At 28.5% G+C, this 18,330-nt stretch overlaps 3 protein-coding genes across 3 annotated transcripts; all 3 read left to right on the top strand.

The window, feature by feature from the left end:
• Positions 1–811: 811 nt before the first annotated feature.
• On the top strand, positions 812–5,811 carry PGO_051700 (hypothetical protein, conserved; the record flags this gene model as incomplete). Its single annotated transcript, XM_028686548.1, has 4 exons — positions 812–4,822; positions 5,013–5,078; positions 5,203–5,302; positions 5,552–5,811. 4 exons carry the CDS (start codon positions 812–814, stop codon positions 5,809–5,811), a joined length of 4,437 nt encoding a protein of 1,478 aa, XP_028542349.1.
• A 950-nt stretch (positions 5,812–6,761) lies between these two features.
• On the top strand, positions 6,762–13,885 carry PGO_051690 (chromosome associated protein; the record flags this gene model as incomplete). Its single annotated transcript, XM_028686547.1, has 20 exons — positions 6,762–6,849; positions 7,084–8,081; positions 8,277–8,393; positions 8,493–8,615; positions 8,776–8,878; positions 9,032–9,153; positions 9,411–9,797; positions 10,005–10,523; positions 10,723–10,815; positions 11,025–11,072; positions 11,208–11,332; positions 11,463–11,583; positions 12,006–12,066; positions 12,250–12,323; positions 12,448–12,555; positions 12,729–12,819; positions 12,999–13,085; positions 13,245–13,374; positions 13,547–13,597; positions 13,765–13,885. 20 exons carry the CDS (start codon positions 6,762–6,764, stop codon positions 13,883–13,885), a joined length of 3,567 nt encoding a protein of 1,188 aa, XP_028542348.1.
• Positions 13,886–14,589: 704 nt separating this feature from the next.
• On the top strand, positions 14,590–18,065 carry PGO_051680 (ubiquitin carboxyl-terminal hydrolase 13; the record flags this gene model as incomplete). Its single annotated transcript, XM_028686546.1, has 4 exons — positions 14,590–14,684; positions 15,239–17,568; positions 17,725–17,812; positions 17,975–18,065. 4 exons carry the CDS (start codon positions 14,590–14,592, stop codon positions 18,063–18,065), a joined length of 2,604 nt encoding a protein of 867 aa, XP_028542347.1.
• Between the last annotated feature and the right edge of the window lie 265 nt (positions 18,066–18,330).

Genomic DNA, 18,330 nt, shown 5'->3' with positions numbered 1-18,330 from the left:
TATATAATCAAACTTTATAAACTAAAAAACATTTACACATTTGGCAAAATTGTGCTTCTATATATTTATTTTCAGTTTTTTAAGTTTGTTCCATCGAGAAATTAGACCAATTTTCTGAGAAGATTTCAATGCTGATTTTCGTTTTTTACAAATTATTAATGGTATCTTTACTACTACGCTTAACTAACATTTTCATTTTATATTTCGTTTGTAGGTTAAAGCCGTAAAAAATATTAACCCATGATTCATAAACGGCTATAGCACAAAATCGTAATTTACTTTTTAGAACGTACATTTCGCTTAGAAATTTTGGTGTTGTAAAATTGATGACTGAATTAAAAAATATAAATTCTTCACTTTTTCAAAAAAAGTAAAATAATATAAACATTTTCATTTAAAAATATAGTTTTATATCTAAAATTCCTTTTTCTATTTTTGTAAGGAACTTTATACTTTTCTTAAAATCGTTAAAAGCTGTTTTTTCGTACGCGTATTTTTTCTGCATTTTTTTGGATTCTTCCTATACCATTATTTTGTGAATAACGGAGTTTTTGTTTTGATGAATTTGTTACATATACATAATATTCAAAAAAAAAAAATTTTGTATGTGCTTTATAATTTTTTCTTTTATCATTAATTATAAAATCTTTAAAAAGTGAAATTAACTTTAATTTATACATATAAAAGCGTGCATACCAACGTACATACATATATATATATATTTGTTGAAACACACGAATCACAGAACAAAAAAAAGAATAAGCTTATTATTTTAAGAGAATCTTACATTAAAGAGACAAAATGACATAACATGAAACATCCTCCCCTTCTAACTTTTTTTCTTCTTTTGTTTTTCATAATACAATGTAATATGGCATCATGCTTTCAATTAAATACTACACCCTTTTTTCTTAATAACCAAAAATTTACATCACGCGTACATAAGTGCGGCAATAAAAGGGCAATACCTAGGTTAGAAAAATCGTTATCACTCAATGGAAAATCCTTAAAAAGGTCAAGTGTAGATAAAAGCGATGTGTATGAAAATATAAAAAATTTTGTTTTAAATAATCCTTTTTCCAACAGAAATGAAAATAATAATAATAACAGGAGCCTGGATAAGCTCTTTCCTAACTTTGCTTCAAGCCCGGATGTTTGGGATGAAGTACCTATTAATGACATGAATAATAAAGATGTTACACACCTAATAAATTTTTTGTATGCAGAATATAAAAGAGCATTTGTACTCATTGATGAAAAAAGAAAGAATGCAGAGAATACTTTTAATTCAGAAAAAATAAAATCGTTGTTTCTTTCCTTGGGGTCAATTACAGTTGATAGCATGAATATAGATGAATTCTTTAAGTATATAGAAAGTTATTCTATTTTATTAAAATACTGTAAAGATAACTACGTCTCTTTTAGTTTTATTAAAAATGAAATAGGGAATATAATGAACGCAATCATAAAGCATTCTCAGAATTATTTACATGACAAACACTTATGTGACAAGATGAAAAACGAATTTGTCCTTACTTACGAACTCATTAAAGACATAAAAAAGAATGATGCAATAAACGTAAATGTTAAAAATTTCTTCTCTGTTCTAAATACTAATGCACTTTTGAATAACAATTATATATTTTGTTTCCTAACAGAAATATTCTCCACGTTCAATTTATTGGTGAGAGATAGCCCAGATTTGATTCATTATTATGAACATATATTAAATTCCCATTTCTTCTTTATAACAATTTTTTCATTATATTCTTACAATATAAGTAAAGCTCGTTTTTACTATTTAATGTTGTTAATCCATAATCAAATAAATTTGGAGAACTTTAAAGAGAGAGGTGCAAAATATGATGATAACTTAAATTACAATGAATATAAGAGTTATATATTTGACACCATTTTTGAGAAAGAAAAAAGGGAGTATGAATTTATTAAAGGAATTATTATAAATAACAAAAAGGGTAGTAATGATGATATGGAAAAGGGAAATAAAGCGTGTAATGAGAACTTAAGTAAAAACCAAAGCAATGAGAAGGAAGTAAAAGACATTACCCTGAATAATAAGGAGTCGTTAGTCAAGGGGTGTAAAAGAGCACAATTTAAAGAGCTGTATGAAAATACATATATCAAAATTTTATTATTTTATATTTTCTTTTTTTTCAGTGATTACTATTTTTGTATTATTATTTTATTAAATTTTACGAATTCAATAAAGGACATGAAGAAGGACAATCGCTTAACCCAAATTACCAATTATTTATTTTTTCTATTGTTAGACAGTTTATACCCAGTTCGAGATTATTTTAATATAATCTTGCTTTTAAGTTTATATAAAAGGAATTTTAACAGTCTTCAAGATAAAGATTTAGGTGACATGAAGAAAAATTTTAATTCAGTTACAAATGACAATACACAGAAAGAAATTTCTGGTGGTATGTCTAAATTACTTTTAGAAATTAGTGAATCGATTAAAAACGTGGAGAATGAAAGGGGTAGTGTGGATAAAAATAGTACAAATAATTTTAACGAGAACAAAAATTCTTGTCAATATGTACACACGAATAATCTAATTTTGGAAAAGGGCAATAAGGAAGAAGCCATCGAATGCAACTTTGAAGGGATTACTGAGGAAAATGGAAAATCAGGAGTTCACAACGAAGAAAGCAAAGATGATGTAACCTCAAAGGATTCGAATAGTATGACAGACATGTTTAATAAATATCTATTACGTCTTCTAAAAAACAAAGCATATGATAAAATTGAACGCTTAGAAAAAAGAGATAATTTGTATGTAAATAACAAAACATATAGTTTGTTTATTAAATCATTTTTAAGTAATCATAAATATGACAGAGTATATAAGGTTTACAAGAAAATGAAAGCAAAGAAAAGTATTCCTATAAAATATTTAAACGTCAAAAATTTGATACACAGTTTTAAAAATTGTGATGTAGACAAAGGTGACGTGTTGAATGAATTAAATCTAATTAATAAATCTTATTTAAATTTATATTTCTCGAAAGACGCCTATTTCGTACTAACGAAAACGTTGATGTACAAACATATGTGTGATTTTTTAAAAAAAAAATGTGATATGAAATTGTTTATTGATATTTTTAACTTTAATGAACTTTTAAAATATTTCATAAAATTTAAAAGTTTTATTAATATAAAAAAATTATATTTCCTCCTACTCAAATATTCGTATATTAAAACGTACAAAACGTATTTAATCTTAATAAGATTTTTCAACAATATAAATTATGAATCTGATAATAGAATAGATCAGAAAGAGGGAAAAGCAGTAGAGGGTATGGCGGAGTGTTCCTGGATAGAAAGATTGAAAGAAGACGAAAATGAAGCAAATGATGCGAAAGATCCATTTCAGAAGAACGTCAAACTTTATAAAGATATAATAAACTTAAGAAAGAATCAGTTGTCCTATTACATTTTCCATGGAAAAGATTGGGAAGAGAATTTTAATTTATTTAATACAATTTACAATATTGCAAAGAAAGATAAATATGAAATTAGTTTATTCATCTTAAGTAATTTTATCACGGAATATATTTTTATGGATTATGGTTCAGATGATATACTAGAGAGTGAATTGACAAACATAAATAACATACTAAACATATTTTTTGAGGCAATAAACCTATTTTTTTACAAAGAGAACTATAGAATAACTGTGAATATATATTTTTTTTTGCTGTTATTTTTAAATTATTATGTAACAAGGTATGCAAAAAAGGATTTAAGATATTCTACTTTTTTAAAAAAGAACACCTTAAATTTTTTTTTGTCCAATAATTATGAAGTGATTAAAATAAATAAAGATATCATATATTCCTATATACCAAACTTCATATTACATATTACATCAATGTCTGTAAATCACTTAAAGAATGCTCATAATTTGAAAGAAATTGTTTCAATGGAATTACCATATGATTTAAATGATTTTAACATAAATGTCATTACTACTCCAGAAGTGAATTGCAAAAAAATAATATCTATATTTTTACTTTTGAAGAACAATTTAATTTTGTGTAATGTGTCTATGGAGAAAGATCTATATGATAAACAAAAAAGTAATGATAAGAAAGGTATGCAAAGTGTGAGTGTTCCTACGAAAAGAAGAAACTACTTTTATAAGGATGTAATTGAAAAACATTACAATGATGAAAACCAAAACACTGAAGAAAATTTCACATCTGATTCGACGTCTAAGAATATTGCTAATATATTTGTGAAGCTAAAATATACAATTGGTTCAGATAAAATAAATGAAGATTCCTTAAAAGAGTTTTTATTCAAGAAGCTGAAAATGTATGTAAATAACAAAAATATAGATTCCTTAATTAACACATTGAGGGATATATTTTTTACGTATAGCAATATCATATATTTAAATTCGAGGGATTTTCTTTATATTTATGAAAACCTTAGTTGGATTTATGACAGTACGCTATCTGCCATAAGCATTGTATTTTTCATCGAAAATAAGAAAAATGTCAAAGGGCCTAATGCTGGTTCTACTACTACTACTGCTACTACAAGTACTACTACTTCTGCATTAAAAGGTGAGCAAACCCCAGGGGGTGACAAGAACGAAATAAACATTCATGAATATATTAACATGTTGAGGTCCATGGATAAGACATATTTTAAGGACATCCTAAATATTCCTGCTGTGCGTAAACTTTTAAAGAAGTACGAAACTTTTATTCATATGTGTTTATATTTTGATTTAAATAAAAAAAAAGTAGACAACGTTATAGCTCTGTTGGAAATGTCAAGGAAGGTATGAAAACACGTAAATTAGTGGATTCTACCACAGTATCTGCTTCTACTGAAAAACAGATAGTCTCCATGGTGTGGCATAGTGCTATATATATATATATATATATATATATATATATATATATATATATATATACTGGGTAGCTTTATAAACAGATTAATGTATATTTTTTATCATTCCTCCTTTTCAGTGTGACATTCTCGTAAGCACAGAAACGCTGATAGACGTTTTTTCCCTTTATTTCGAAAAAAGACTGGTAAGAGAGAAAATTTGCATTCCTGAATTACATTAGGAAATACATTTTCATTGTACGTACATGGTGTTTGTTTTCATTGTGTTTCTATAGTATTTACATTAATTTATTTTTTTTTTTTTTTCAGAACAATTTAATATTTAAAGAATTCGAAGTATTTTCCTTATCAGAGGAGACAACTAATTTCAAATTATATTACACCGTAATGAAGGCAGCATTTTTTGAGGGTAAGTGAAAGTGCAGAAAATGGGTTGCCCATAAGCTTCTGCAATTGGAATTACAAGTCTACATACGGAGTGTATTACGTACATGTCTACAACAATATCTGCGTTACCAGAGTTCTCTACATATGCATAAATTTCTTAACTCCTACCCCACATCATTTCACACCCCATTTCTTCACTCCCCTAAACCTAAACATTCGCACCCCTAAACATAAATATTCACATCCCTTTTTATGTGTCTTTTGTTCATAGTAAACACTAGAGTAGCCCTGAAGGTTTTCAACACTGTGCTAAATTCACTTGACATAAAACGAATTCCATTGAATTTCTTTGAATGCATTTTATTAATTTTGAAAAAAAAAGGGAAACACAAAGATTTATATCAATCAATTGATAGATTACATAGGGAGCTAATAAAATTTGAAAAGAATAAGGAGTTTTCTAATTTGGAAAAATTGACAGAAGATATAAAAAGTATTTTACAAAAGTGCAAAGCAGAAAAGCACTTTTAAGGGAAAATTAAGCGAGTTTTATATACCTGTAGCTTTGTACACTTTTTTTTTTTTTTTTTTTTTGCCTTATTTTGCTTTTTTTTTTTTTTTTTTTTTTTTTTTTTTTTTTAATTTGTCATTTCCACACATTTCTTTTAATGTGTAACTCTTTGAAAATTTTTGTTCAAAAATACATGTCATATGAACTATATACATTTTGTTTGTTTTTAAGCTTGTTGTATTTGGTTTCAAGTATTTTTGTGTAAAAATAAACACAATCGCGATGTGTATGCATACTATGCACATGAAAAAAAAAAAAAAAAAAATCAGACTTTGCAGAAGGAAAAAAAAAAGAAAAAAAAAAAAAAAAAGGGCGTTCTTTTTTAATATACTATAAATAAGCTCTTTAAAATGTAACCATATATTTTGAAGTGTAATAAAGAATAAGATGCAATGGGTTAAAAAAAATGAATAAATTAGCGTCACAAAAGGGGAACCAAATGCAGCATAAGGAGCGAAGAGGCAAAGAATGTAATATTTTTTTATTCCCTTGTAAAATGTATATATTCACTTATGTTACAAGCTCCTCCCCTTCTTTGCAAAAGACCTTTTTGTGCATACATAAAAGCACTTGTGTGAGAAATGTACAAAGTATCGTGTAGCATATTTTGGATAAAATAAAAAATGCATTAAGCATATTTTATTTTTCTTTTCGTAATTTACAAGGATGAGAAGCTAGGGAACAATTCAAAGAGCATGGGGCAACATTTTTTCCATATTTCCATGTGCATTTTTCCATTTTTTCATTTTTTCATTTTTGCACACTTCATGAACACTTTTTTAAATAAGGAAAACACAAATTAGTAACTCCCCCCCCCTCCCCTGCAATCCACCCGCGTTGTTACATTTTGGAGCACGTTAAAGAAAAGAACAAGACAACGTAAAGTTTTCCTAAGTCCCCACGTACAACGATGCATATAAAGCAGATAAAGTTAAAAGGGTTTCGGACTTACAAAAATGAAACAACCATTGATTTTACGAAGGGAATTAACTGCATAGGTATGTTTGATCACCTGTATTTATTGTTTCACTATATTTCGCTATATTTCATTTTTTCTGCTAACCTCTTTAGTGTGCCACGCATCACGGCATAATACATTTACGACATGAACACGTGCATGCATATGTGTGATTCCCATTTTGGATAGACCTTGCATATGTTCTCCTTTTCCCTTTTCCATTTTTTCTTCTTTTTTTTTTTTTTTTTATCCCCCCCCCCCCCCTTTTACACAGTCGGGTTTAATGGATCCGGGAAAAGCAACATCCTACTAGCTATTGAGTTCATACTAAGTGACATGTGCGAATATAAACAGGTATTTTTACATGAGGGAATAGGAAACGCAGTTAGAAATTGTTATGTAGAAATAATTTTTGATAATTCTGAAAAATATTTTAGTATGTTTAAAGAAAATGAAATTAAAATAAAAAAAGTTATGGAAAATATGAAATGTGAAATTTACGTTAATGAAAAAAATGTGAGCAAAAATCAATATGTAGAATTGTTAGAAAGTTGTGGATTGTGTGTTAATAACTTATATAACATAATTAAACAAGGACAAATAATTAAATTAAGTAATATGAAAGATGAAGAAATTTTAAATTATTTAAAGAGTATACTAGGTGCTAGAATATTTGAAGAAAAAAAAAAAGATGCTTTATCAATGTTAAAAGAATGTGATACAAAAAAAACAACGATTGAAAAAGAATTTCATGAAATGAACACAAAACTAGGTAGTCTACAAGAAGAATTTGAAAAATTCTTAGCATATAAAAAATTAGAAAAAGAAAAAGTTCATTTAGAATATTTTTTAAATGAAATAAATTATAAAAATGTGTATGAAGAAACACAAATATTAAAATCTACATTACAAGAATTAAAAAATAAAACACAAGATGAAGACAACAATTTAAGCCAAAGCAACAACACAAAGTCGGAATATACTGAACAGCTGAATAAAATGAAATTAGAAATTGTTTCTTATAAAAATGAGTTAGAAAAAGCCCTATCAGAAGAAATACAAAACAAAAGAAACATTGTACACTTAGAAATCCTAATTGACGAAAAAAGGAAAGAAAAAAGGTTGAAGGAGTCACAAAATAAATGCAAAATTGAAAGCATGAACCAAATTAATGAATTTATCTTGCGGGTTAATGAAAAGTTACAAAGCCTCAAAACGGTCATCAATTTAAAAGAAAGGGAAATAGAGGACAAGAACAACGAGATTAATATGGTATACATGCAATTCCAAAATGAAGAATTTTTATAAATACATATCATGTGTTCATACACACAATGTGTATGAGATGAAGAACTCTTCACCTCATGCACACCTTTAAGGAAAACGCAGAACGGGTCACTAAATGTAGACTTCTCTTCCACTTTCTGTTTCACTTTTTTTTTTTTTTTTTTTTTTTTTTTCCTTTAGTTATTATCAGCGAATAAGTCAAAAAACTCCAAGGATGGGAATTATTCACATAATGTGAAAAAAATTGAGAAAATGATAAGCGATATCAACACAGAGTTGTCTTTCTTGGAGAAGGAAGTAGCTGAAAAAAATAGTAAAACATAGTCAAAAATAGTCAAAAGTAGAAAAAAAAAAAAAAAAAAAAACAACCCTTTACCCTCCGTTTCACACCTTTAGGCAATAAAAAATGAAAAATACTTAAAGGAGCTAGAAGAGGAATCCAAGGTTTTAAATGATAATATTAAAACAAATAAGACACTTTCGGAAAAACACATGGATGAAATAAACGAATTAAACAATGTAAACATTATTTATCACTGAAAAAAAAAAAAAAAAAATGCACCAAAATGTAAATATCATTGCCTCATAATAGACAAAGACTTTTTCTTGTTTATTAATACACACGCATATGCACGTACCTGTATTTATGGTGTCTAACGTTTCATGCAAACTTTTGTAGAAATCTGAGGATTGCATCGAACAAAAGAGACAGTACCAACAGAAAATATCAGAAGGAACAGCAAATTTGAATTCCATAAAAAGTCAATTGATTGAAGTAAATGGTGAGGGCGAATATTAAGAATAACACTCCTGCGTGCGTATACAGGCATGTATGGTACATATGCATGTATATGTATTTATATATATGTATATATATATGTATATGTACACACACGCATATATTACATATGCCGATTTTTTCATCCATTGCTTAGATAAATACGAGGAAATGATAAAAAGTTCAAACAAAGAAATTGTTAAGATGTTGGAACTTATCTTAGAGGACTCTAGCATACAGAAAGAAAACATTTTAGGGTTTCTAATAGATAATATAAACGTAAAAAAAAAAAAAAAAAGAGAAAAAAAAAAAAAAAAATGTGCTTTCACAAAATGTTACACACGTGTAATGTTGGTAGTTTCGTTTTCTCTTAGATTTGCTACCTGTGCATGTGTACATTTGTCGATATATATATGAATACACCACGTGTGTATATAAATATGTACACATTTACATTCATGCTTTTTCCTTGCCTTGACTCTCAATGATCTTCTCCTTTTTCTTCTTCTTCTTCCGATTGCTTTCCCATTGTTCAGGTGGATAAAACCTATGTTAAGGCCGTGGACAGTGTCCTGGAAAATCACTATTTTACTCTAATTGTTAAAGACATGGAAACAGCGAAAAAAATAGTAGAATTTATAGAAAAAAAACGAGAGGAAAAAAAAAAAAAGGAATTTGATTTTAAGGATTTTTTTTTCGGGAAATTAACTATTGTTCCTTTATTGAATATAAGAAAATTTAATGAATTTACATACCCTAACGATAAAAATATGGTTCCACTGATAAACTGTGTAAATTATAATAGTAAAATATACGAATTCTTGAAAAGTATTTTATTTAAAACCATTATTGTAAAATCTTTGGAGTCTTGTCAAAATTATCTGCAGGACAATTACAATTGCGTAAACATCGATGGGGATTACGTAAGTCGCAGAAACTCCCTTTTGCGAATGTGTAAATATATGTACAAGCACAATTGCACATGTACCTTCTGAAATGCAGATATACGTGTATTCACTGGAATGTACATGCTCACGCACAGATGCACACTCACTGAAATGCTCTTGTTCACACACAAATGCACACACTTTATCGTTTATGAATTCCTTCCCACATGCACCCCTTTTCAGCTGAGCAAGCAAGGTTTTATGCACGGGGGTTATAACAAAAAAAAATACGGCGTGTACACAATATACAGCAAACTGAAAGATCTTAAAGAAAAGGAAAAGAAGGAAAAAAACAGCATTGAGGAAATGTCAAATCATATTGAAAAAATAGACGAAGAGCTAAGAATAATTTATGATAAAAAATCAAACACTGTGGCTCAAAAAAATGGATGTCTAACGACACTTAACTCAATTACTAATAATGTACACACAAATGATGAAAACATAAGAATAACGAATGAAAAAATAAAACAGTTACAAGAGAAAAAACAAAGCCTAGAGGATTATAAAGACAAATTAAAAGTACAAATATTACAGTTGCGAAATAATAATGTAAACCCAGATGAATCTCCCAAAGGTACAGTAGATATTAATTCCTTGAATGAGCACGTCAAAAAATTGAAGGAAGAACTTACCAAAGTTAGGAACGAGTACGATGATTTTAAAAACAAATTGGAGCTATTATACCAGAAGAGGAACGAGGTATACTTCACTGTAACTTTTTTGCATTCATTTTGTGCTTACATTGTTTTTGTATTCAGAACCCAGAATCGTTTTATTTCTACATATCTTCTATCCCCTCGTTATTGTGACCTGCGTACTTTATTTTTCCATGCTTGGTGCCACTTTTTTGTCTTTTACTATTTTTATTTTCCCCAACATTCCATCTTTTTTACATTAGAGTGATTCTAACATATACATGGAAGAATACGAAGATTTAGATATCGATGAGTATAACAAAGAGCTGAGGGCCAAAAAAAATAATATCGAACAGGTAAGAAAAATATAGAACATAAATTCTTACATCAGGAGGAGAGGGGGGAGTGGGGGCAAAAGAGTGGAGGATAGTAAACAATCCAAACTCTTTTTCTGTTTATACACACACACACACACATAAATACTTATAGATGTAAAAGGACAAATGCCTACATATAACACACTTTATCATATTTTAACTTATTTTATATTTTCCTCTATTTTTAGATTGAAAAGGAGAAAATTGCATACGAACAAAAATTAAAGCAAGTCAATGTAACTATCAAAAAACAAGAAAAAAAAAAAAAAAAAAAATCCCATAAATATGAATCTAATTAATAACATAATTATATACATTATTATTTTCCCTTGTTGATGCTATTATTTTCTTCCCTTCTCCCCTTTTTACAGAAAGATATTGAAAGTGTAAAATCCAATTTAGACAAAATTTATATAAATGAAAAGAAACATAAAAAGAGAATTTTGGATTTATGTCATCGGATGAATCAAATAAATGAGGAGCTTCGAATTTTGGAGTAAAATTACATTCGAACAGAAAACACATGTTCGTGTACGCCAACCAAAAGAGAAACCCTTTTTTTCTGAATAAAAAAAAAAAAAAAAAAAAAAACTTTGTCTAATTTATTTACGCTTTCATATTTACAGAGAAAAGGAAGAAAATATAAGAAAAAAAAAAGTACTTTTACCACAAGGCATAAAAGATTTACAGGAATACAAAAATTATAATAAACAAGAATTGTCTTCGAAGCTAAAATCCATAACACTAGTAAACAGATTGCTTAACGATGGATATGCGTACATATGTGTTTTGCGTTTGTTTTGTTACAGCGTGTCAGAACACCTTTTACATAAATATTTATATATATATATATGTATATATGTTTATATGTATATATGTTTATATGTATATATGTTTATATATATATATATGTTTATATTTATATATGTATATATGTTTATATGTATATATGTTTATATTTATATATGTATATATGTTTATATGTATATATGTTTATATTTATATATGTATATATGTTTATATGTATATATGTTTATATGTTTATCTGTATATATGTTTATATGTTTATATGTATATATGTTTATATGTTTATATATATATATATGTTTTTTTCACTTCCCTCGTAATTCTTCTTTATTTTCATCTACTCCACATATCCACCATCGTAGGAACTAAAAAAATACTCGAACGTAAATGAAAAGGCGGGAGACAGACTAAATATGCTGATGAGTAAGTTTTTACCGAATGCAGAAATATTTTCAAAATTTACAATTTTTCGTAGATGTCATGTCTCCTTTGTTAATTTAACAGTGTTCCCCTCGATATGCCTGCTTTGATTTACACCACGTTCATTTTTACCCGTCTTTTTTTCATTTCATTTGATTGTTTTTTTTTTTTTTTTTTTTTTTTAAGGCGATTTCAATGAGTTAAAAAAGAGAAATGAGGAAATAGGAGAATCTTACAAGAACATTAAAGAGATGATACAGGTATCATTTTAGCTTCTTTGGCTTGTCTGATTCGCTTTCTCATTTGTGCAGGGTTACGATAATCCATTTATTCTGTTTTATATAATTTCTATAATATAACTGTGTACATATACCCTTTTTTCAGCACATAGGAAAAAAGAAGGATGAAGCATTGGAGGCTACATATATAAAAATAAGTAAATATTTTTCCGAATATTTTTCATTGCTTTTTAAGAATCGGAAGGCTACTCTGGTAGGATATACAAAACGGTGCATGTTTTTTTTTTTTTTTTTTTTCTTTTTTTTCTCTCTTCATGTGAATGTAGACCACATTTTTTGCCTTGCGTAGACGATGCTATAATTCTGCTTACCTAGTACTGTGCGACACGACATAAATAATATGTTTTGAATGCTACACCTTGACAGGTTCTAAAAAAAATGAGTGAAAAGGAGTATAAGGAGACCCTACAAGAAACGAACGAGAAAAAGGCTAGGAAAAGAATTATTGATGATGACGGTGAGCACAATTTTTAAGCCGTGTGTATTTGGGAAACACAAAAATATAAAAATAAATACACATATATATGCATATTTATTTTCTCACGTACGGTTACAAAAGTGATACTTTGATGCACCATTTTATCATGACTGGAAAAACATATGGATGTTACCATTTGCACCTTTTCACCTTAACAGTGTATGTTGACAAGATTACAGGAATATCGATAAATATTACTTCAAATGAGGATGAGAAGATGAGTTACACAATTCAAGAGTTATCAGGTTAAAGAGAGCAGAAATGTAACGTACGTTGGGTCTGTCCACCTGCTTACCCACTTGCTTTCTCACCTGCCTACGTACCTACCTTCCCACGTACATTTTTACATATATATATATATGTATATTTTCCAACCCTTATGCCCATTTTGATCACCCTTTCAGGAGGAGAACGGAGCATTGTGGCTATATGTCTATTTTTGTGCCTAAACAAAATTGACAATTTTTCTTTTTTCTTTTTCGACGAAATTGACGCAGCTCTGGACACAATTCATAGGGACAACCTCTCAATTCTGTATTACTCAAAAAAAAAGAAAGAAAATTTTGTGATTATCTCCACATGAGTATTTCTTCTTTTTTTTTATTCATTACACCACATGATTGTGATTGTGATTGCGATTGCGTGCTTAATGTTTTTATGCTTTACTTCATTTCGTTTCATATTATTCATTCCATTTTTGTAACAGTCTGCGAGAACTAGCTCAAAGGGGTACCCAGTTCATAATCACAACATTCAGGTGGGTAAAAATGGAATAGACAGAATGAAAATTCAAGTAGAATCAACAAACGACGGGGACAAAACTATAACACACAGTTATAATAACAAACACATGGAGAAGTAAAAAAAAAAAAAAAACATTTGACTCATTATTCATAATATTTATTATTCTTTTTCAAAATATAGAAAGGAACTCCTGGAGTACTGCGAAAATATGTACATTGTCAAAATAGTGGATCGCGAGAGTTATATAACGAAGGGAACGAAGAAAGAGGCCTATGAAATAATTAGCATAGTAATGACGTAGTTTAAAAAATAAAATAATTAAAATGGGGAGAGTAAATTTAAAAAAAAAAAAAAAAAAAAAAAAAACTTGATGATGGTGATGCTGATTGCCATACTATAACAAAATAAATGCTATACAACAAAAAACAGCAAACACATGGCATTTCCTAATTTATTCTCCTTCCCTGTTCTTCTAAATTGAAACGTTTTAAGAAAGAGTACATGGACTGTGAAATTCCAAACAAGCATTCCTGTCACATTTTATGTACAATGCTTTTACTTATTTATTGTGTTGTATACTGCATTCTGCTGTATTTTATTATATTCCTTTTTATGTTATTTTATTTTGTTCAGGAAGAAAAGAATGCCATAGAAAATTAGGGAACTCTTTTATGCGAATCGGAAAAGCTTTACCCCTACTCTCTCTTCCCCTTGTTCTTTTTTCTTAACTTTTTATTTTTCCAAGAACGTTTTTATGTGTCCCTTTTTTTTTTTTTTTTTTTTTTTTTTTTTTTTTTTTTTTTTTTTTTTTTTTTTTTTTTTTTTTTTCCTAAACGTAAGTACCTCTTCCTTGTTGTGAATTGTGAAAAAAAAAAAAAAAAATATTCCAAGTTTATTTTGTAAACGAAACAATACTACTCAACTCATTAATCCTTACAAGAAAGGAAAAATTTTATTTTTCATATTCCACTCGAAGGATTTGACAACTGATCCCAGAAGTCAACTATGGCAGATATTAAAAATATAATAGCTTCAATTTCTTCTAGCCTACGCGAACCATCGAATGATGACATAATATATTTGGATGAGTGCAGTGTAACGTAAGTAAGAATGTATATTTTAAAATAAAACAAGAGGGGAGAGGGGGGATACATTCTGTGTTAGAGAAATATTTGTGTATTGTTATTTTGCTCCTTGTGTGTGGTAAGTATTTTTTTATTTTATTTTATTTTTTTCATCCATTCGCGGGAAACATTTTCGTGTACAATTTTCTGCACATATTTATATTCACACACATGCAGAGTAACACAGAAACAACACCTAATAAAAATCCCATGACTGTCTCTTCACACATGCCATCATACATGCCTCCTTACTCACACGTACCATTCACAAATTCACAAAGTGGGTTCCACTGTTTGTTTCATATTCCAGAGGATCACTCAGCTAACATTGCATCTCCACAGAAATTGCATATGAGACATGTATATGCAGATGGGGATGAATATGCACAGATAAATGTGTATACTTTTTTACCTCACTGAACATATGGAAATATTCCGATACGTGTTCTCATGTGTTAACATCGATGCAGACATGCTAACATCGATACAGACACTGTCTCACCATGCATCGCCTCTCCTAACCCATGCAGGGGACACAAAGACACCTTTGAGGAAGGTGTGTTCATCGATTTGATTTCTTTCGAGAGCTTTAGTTTGAAATGCCTGAAGTATAACTATAGCAGGATGATGAACCAAGGAAAGAATCAGGAAATTCGCTTGGGGGGTAGATTTTACCTGAATATTAAGAAGAAGAAAAACTTACTAGACAAGATTGAAAAGAGTGATATAACAACTTTGAGCATTAATTCCGAAGGTGGGTTCAAAGAGAAAAAGATGTATGAATACAAATGTGAGTATTTTATATATGATTTTGAAACAAAGATGTATATAGAGTTAGAAGAAGTAGATGATGAACATGTGAAGAATGTATGCAATAGTATAATAAATCACAGAAATGAAATAAAAAAAGAAAAATTGAATAAATGGGTGAACGAAATAAAGGAGAGTAAATATGCAAAGGATTTAATACAATTACCAAATATTAAAATAAAAAATGAAAATATTGAATGTGCAGTGTGTAAAGCTAAGAAAAATATATGGCTAAATTTATCTGATGGTTATATTGGATGTGGAAGGAAAATATTTAATTACGGAGGTGGGTGTTTAAATAATGAAGAAGGAGCAGCATTAAAACATTACTATGAAAGTGGTAAAAAATATCCATTAGTTGTAAAAATAGGAACTATTACAAAAGAAGGGGAAGCAGATGTATTTTCCTATGCAGATGATGAAAATGATAGTGTAATCGATCCCTATATAGAAACACATTTAAAAAATTTAGGAATTAATATAATGAATTTAAATAAAACAGAAATTACAACTTTAGAAAAAGAAATTCAAGAAAATCAAAATATAAACTTCTCATCAATACTAGATCAAGATATACAACTTATATGTAAGCAAGGAAAAGTTGGCTTCCTAAACTTAGGAAACACATGTTACATGAATTCTGCATTGCAAGTTTTACTCTCCATTAGAGATATTAGTGATAGGTATATAAATAATATATTTGATTTTTTATTAACTCTAGACTGTAAGATGAAAACACATCATGATTTATTTATTCAATATTCAAAACTATGTTATATGATTTTTCAAAATGATTATATTAATAATAAAAAGAATTATATAAAACATTTTAAACAAGAATGTATAAAAAGAAATGTAGATGTAAATTATGATAGTGACGTAGATGAAGAAAATTGCGTAAGTATCAATCCATATATGTTTAGAACATGTGTAAATCAAAAAAGTAACTCTTTTTGTAATAATAACCAACAAGATATTTTTGAATACTTATCTTATCTTTTGAATGAATTGATTGAAAATGAAAATAATAATATATTTCATAGAATTCTAAATGGAAACAGTTCCAACAAGAGAAAATTAAATCAGGTAGATAATATCGAACATGGAATAATTGAAACGGAACAACAAAGTAAAAAAAATAATAACGTGTCCACATTGGATGGATCATCAGATCATCACACTATGAAGAAAAATGAAAAATCTCTTTTTAATTTTTTTACATTCGAAATGGATCAAACTATTGTTAGTAATGAACATAACATAAGTCGAAGTTCTTTTCAAAATAATATTCTCTCATTAGATATTCCGATTGATAATTCTGTTTTAAAAAATTGGGAAGAACAAGTAACCAATATCCGTATAACACTATTGGATTGTTTGAAAAACTTTATTAAAAAAGACACAATTGATGAATATTATTGCGAACAAAAAAAAACAAAAGTTTTTGCACAGAAGGATATTAAATTTAAAACATTCCCTCCATATCTTTTTATTCATTTAAAAAGATTCTATGCTGATGAAAATTGGAATGCAAAGAAAATTAATATCCCTGTAGAAACAGATGAATATATAAACTTGGAATTTATGCGATCAGAAAAAAGTTCGCTACTATCAGAAGACAACTTGTGTCAAAGTGAAAAGGACACCAATTTTGTATCAAAAAATAATTTAAACAATGATGCACACATTATGAATCAACACAAAGATCTTTTAGAATCCCTTCTAGACTTAGGATTTCAAAAGGAAAAGGTTATCGAAGCTATTAAAAAAGTTAAAGTGAAAAATGTTAACAATTGCATTTCGTATATTTACGGAGAGGATTCAGTAGAACTTGACCTCCAAGAAATTAATCACGGAACGGAGGTCAACTCAGAAAAGTTGAATTCCATTCTCAGCATGGGTGTTAACAAGGACGTGGCTATGGCTTCCCTATGCATTAATAAAAATGATCTGCAGAAATCCATCGATTATATTTTCTCCAATCTGGACGAGCTCACTGAGAGCAAGTGTGCTTCCATTCTCAACAGGAACAAGTGCGACGATGGCTTGGGTAAGCACATTGCTGCATATTATGTGACATATTTTCCGAATGTATACCTCTTATTAGCTGAATGTGTTTCTAACATGCTCTCTCTCTTTAAGACATATCACACTAATATTTCATGCTCTCATTTCTTACCCTCTATATATTCCACCCCCTTTGTAGCTAATTACGAATTAATTGCGTCCATCGTACATATAGGAAATAATGCTAACTCTGGACATTACGTCTGCTACATAAAGGACAATTCTCAGTAAGGATTTGCAATTACCAGAAAATGTGAAATGTGCATATTTATATGCAACATGTTTTTTCATGCCAAAAAGGTTCAAATTAAAATTCAAGTTAAAATTGAAATCCAAATTCAAGTTAATTTTTTTTTTTTTTTTTTTTTTTTTTTTTTTTTTTCCTAAAGATGGTACGTATGCAATGACAACAAGATTGGTTTGTGTGAAACAAATAAGGGAAAGGACAAGGCATATATTCATTTGTACAAGAGGATCTAAGAAGATTTTTTTCTTTTTTTTTTTTTTTTACAAATTCGCTACATAAAAATTTATTCAAGATAGCACAAATGGGATGTCCATGTTTACTTGTGTCTCCTTTCACTTCCCTTTTTCTTTTTTTACAACCTCCATTTTGTGCACGTCATGCATATTACATGGTACATATATATGAAGGTATGTTAGGAGATAGAAGAAGTGGTGGTGGTGGTGGGGTAATTTCTGCATGCTTGTATATTTTTCGAAGAATTATTATTTCATGGGTGAA

The sequence above is a fragment of the Plasmodium gonderi genome, assembly GCF_002157705.1.
Source record: "Plasmodium gonderi DNA, contig: Chr05, whole genome shotgun sequence".
NCBI lineage: Eukaryota > Apicomplexa > Aconoidasida > Haemosporida > Plasmodiidae > Plasmodium > Plasmodium gonderi.
The sequence above is the reverse complement of the archived record's forward strand: the minus strand, read 5'-3'. Positions and strand labels throughout refer to the sequence as shown.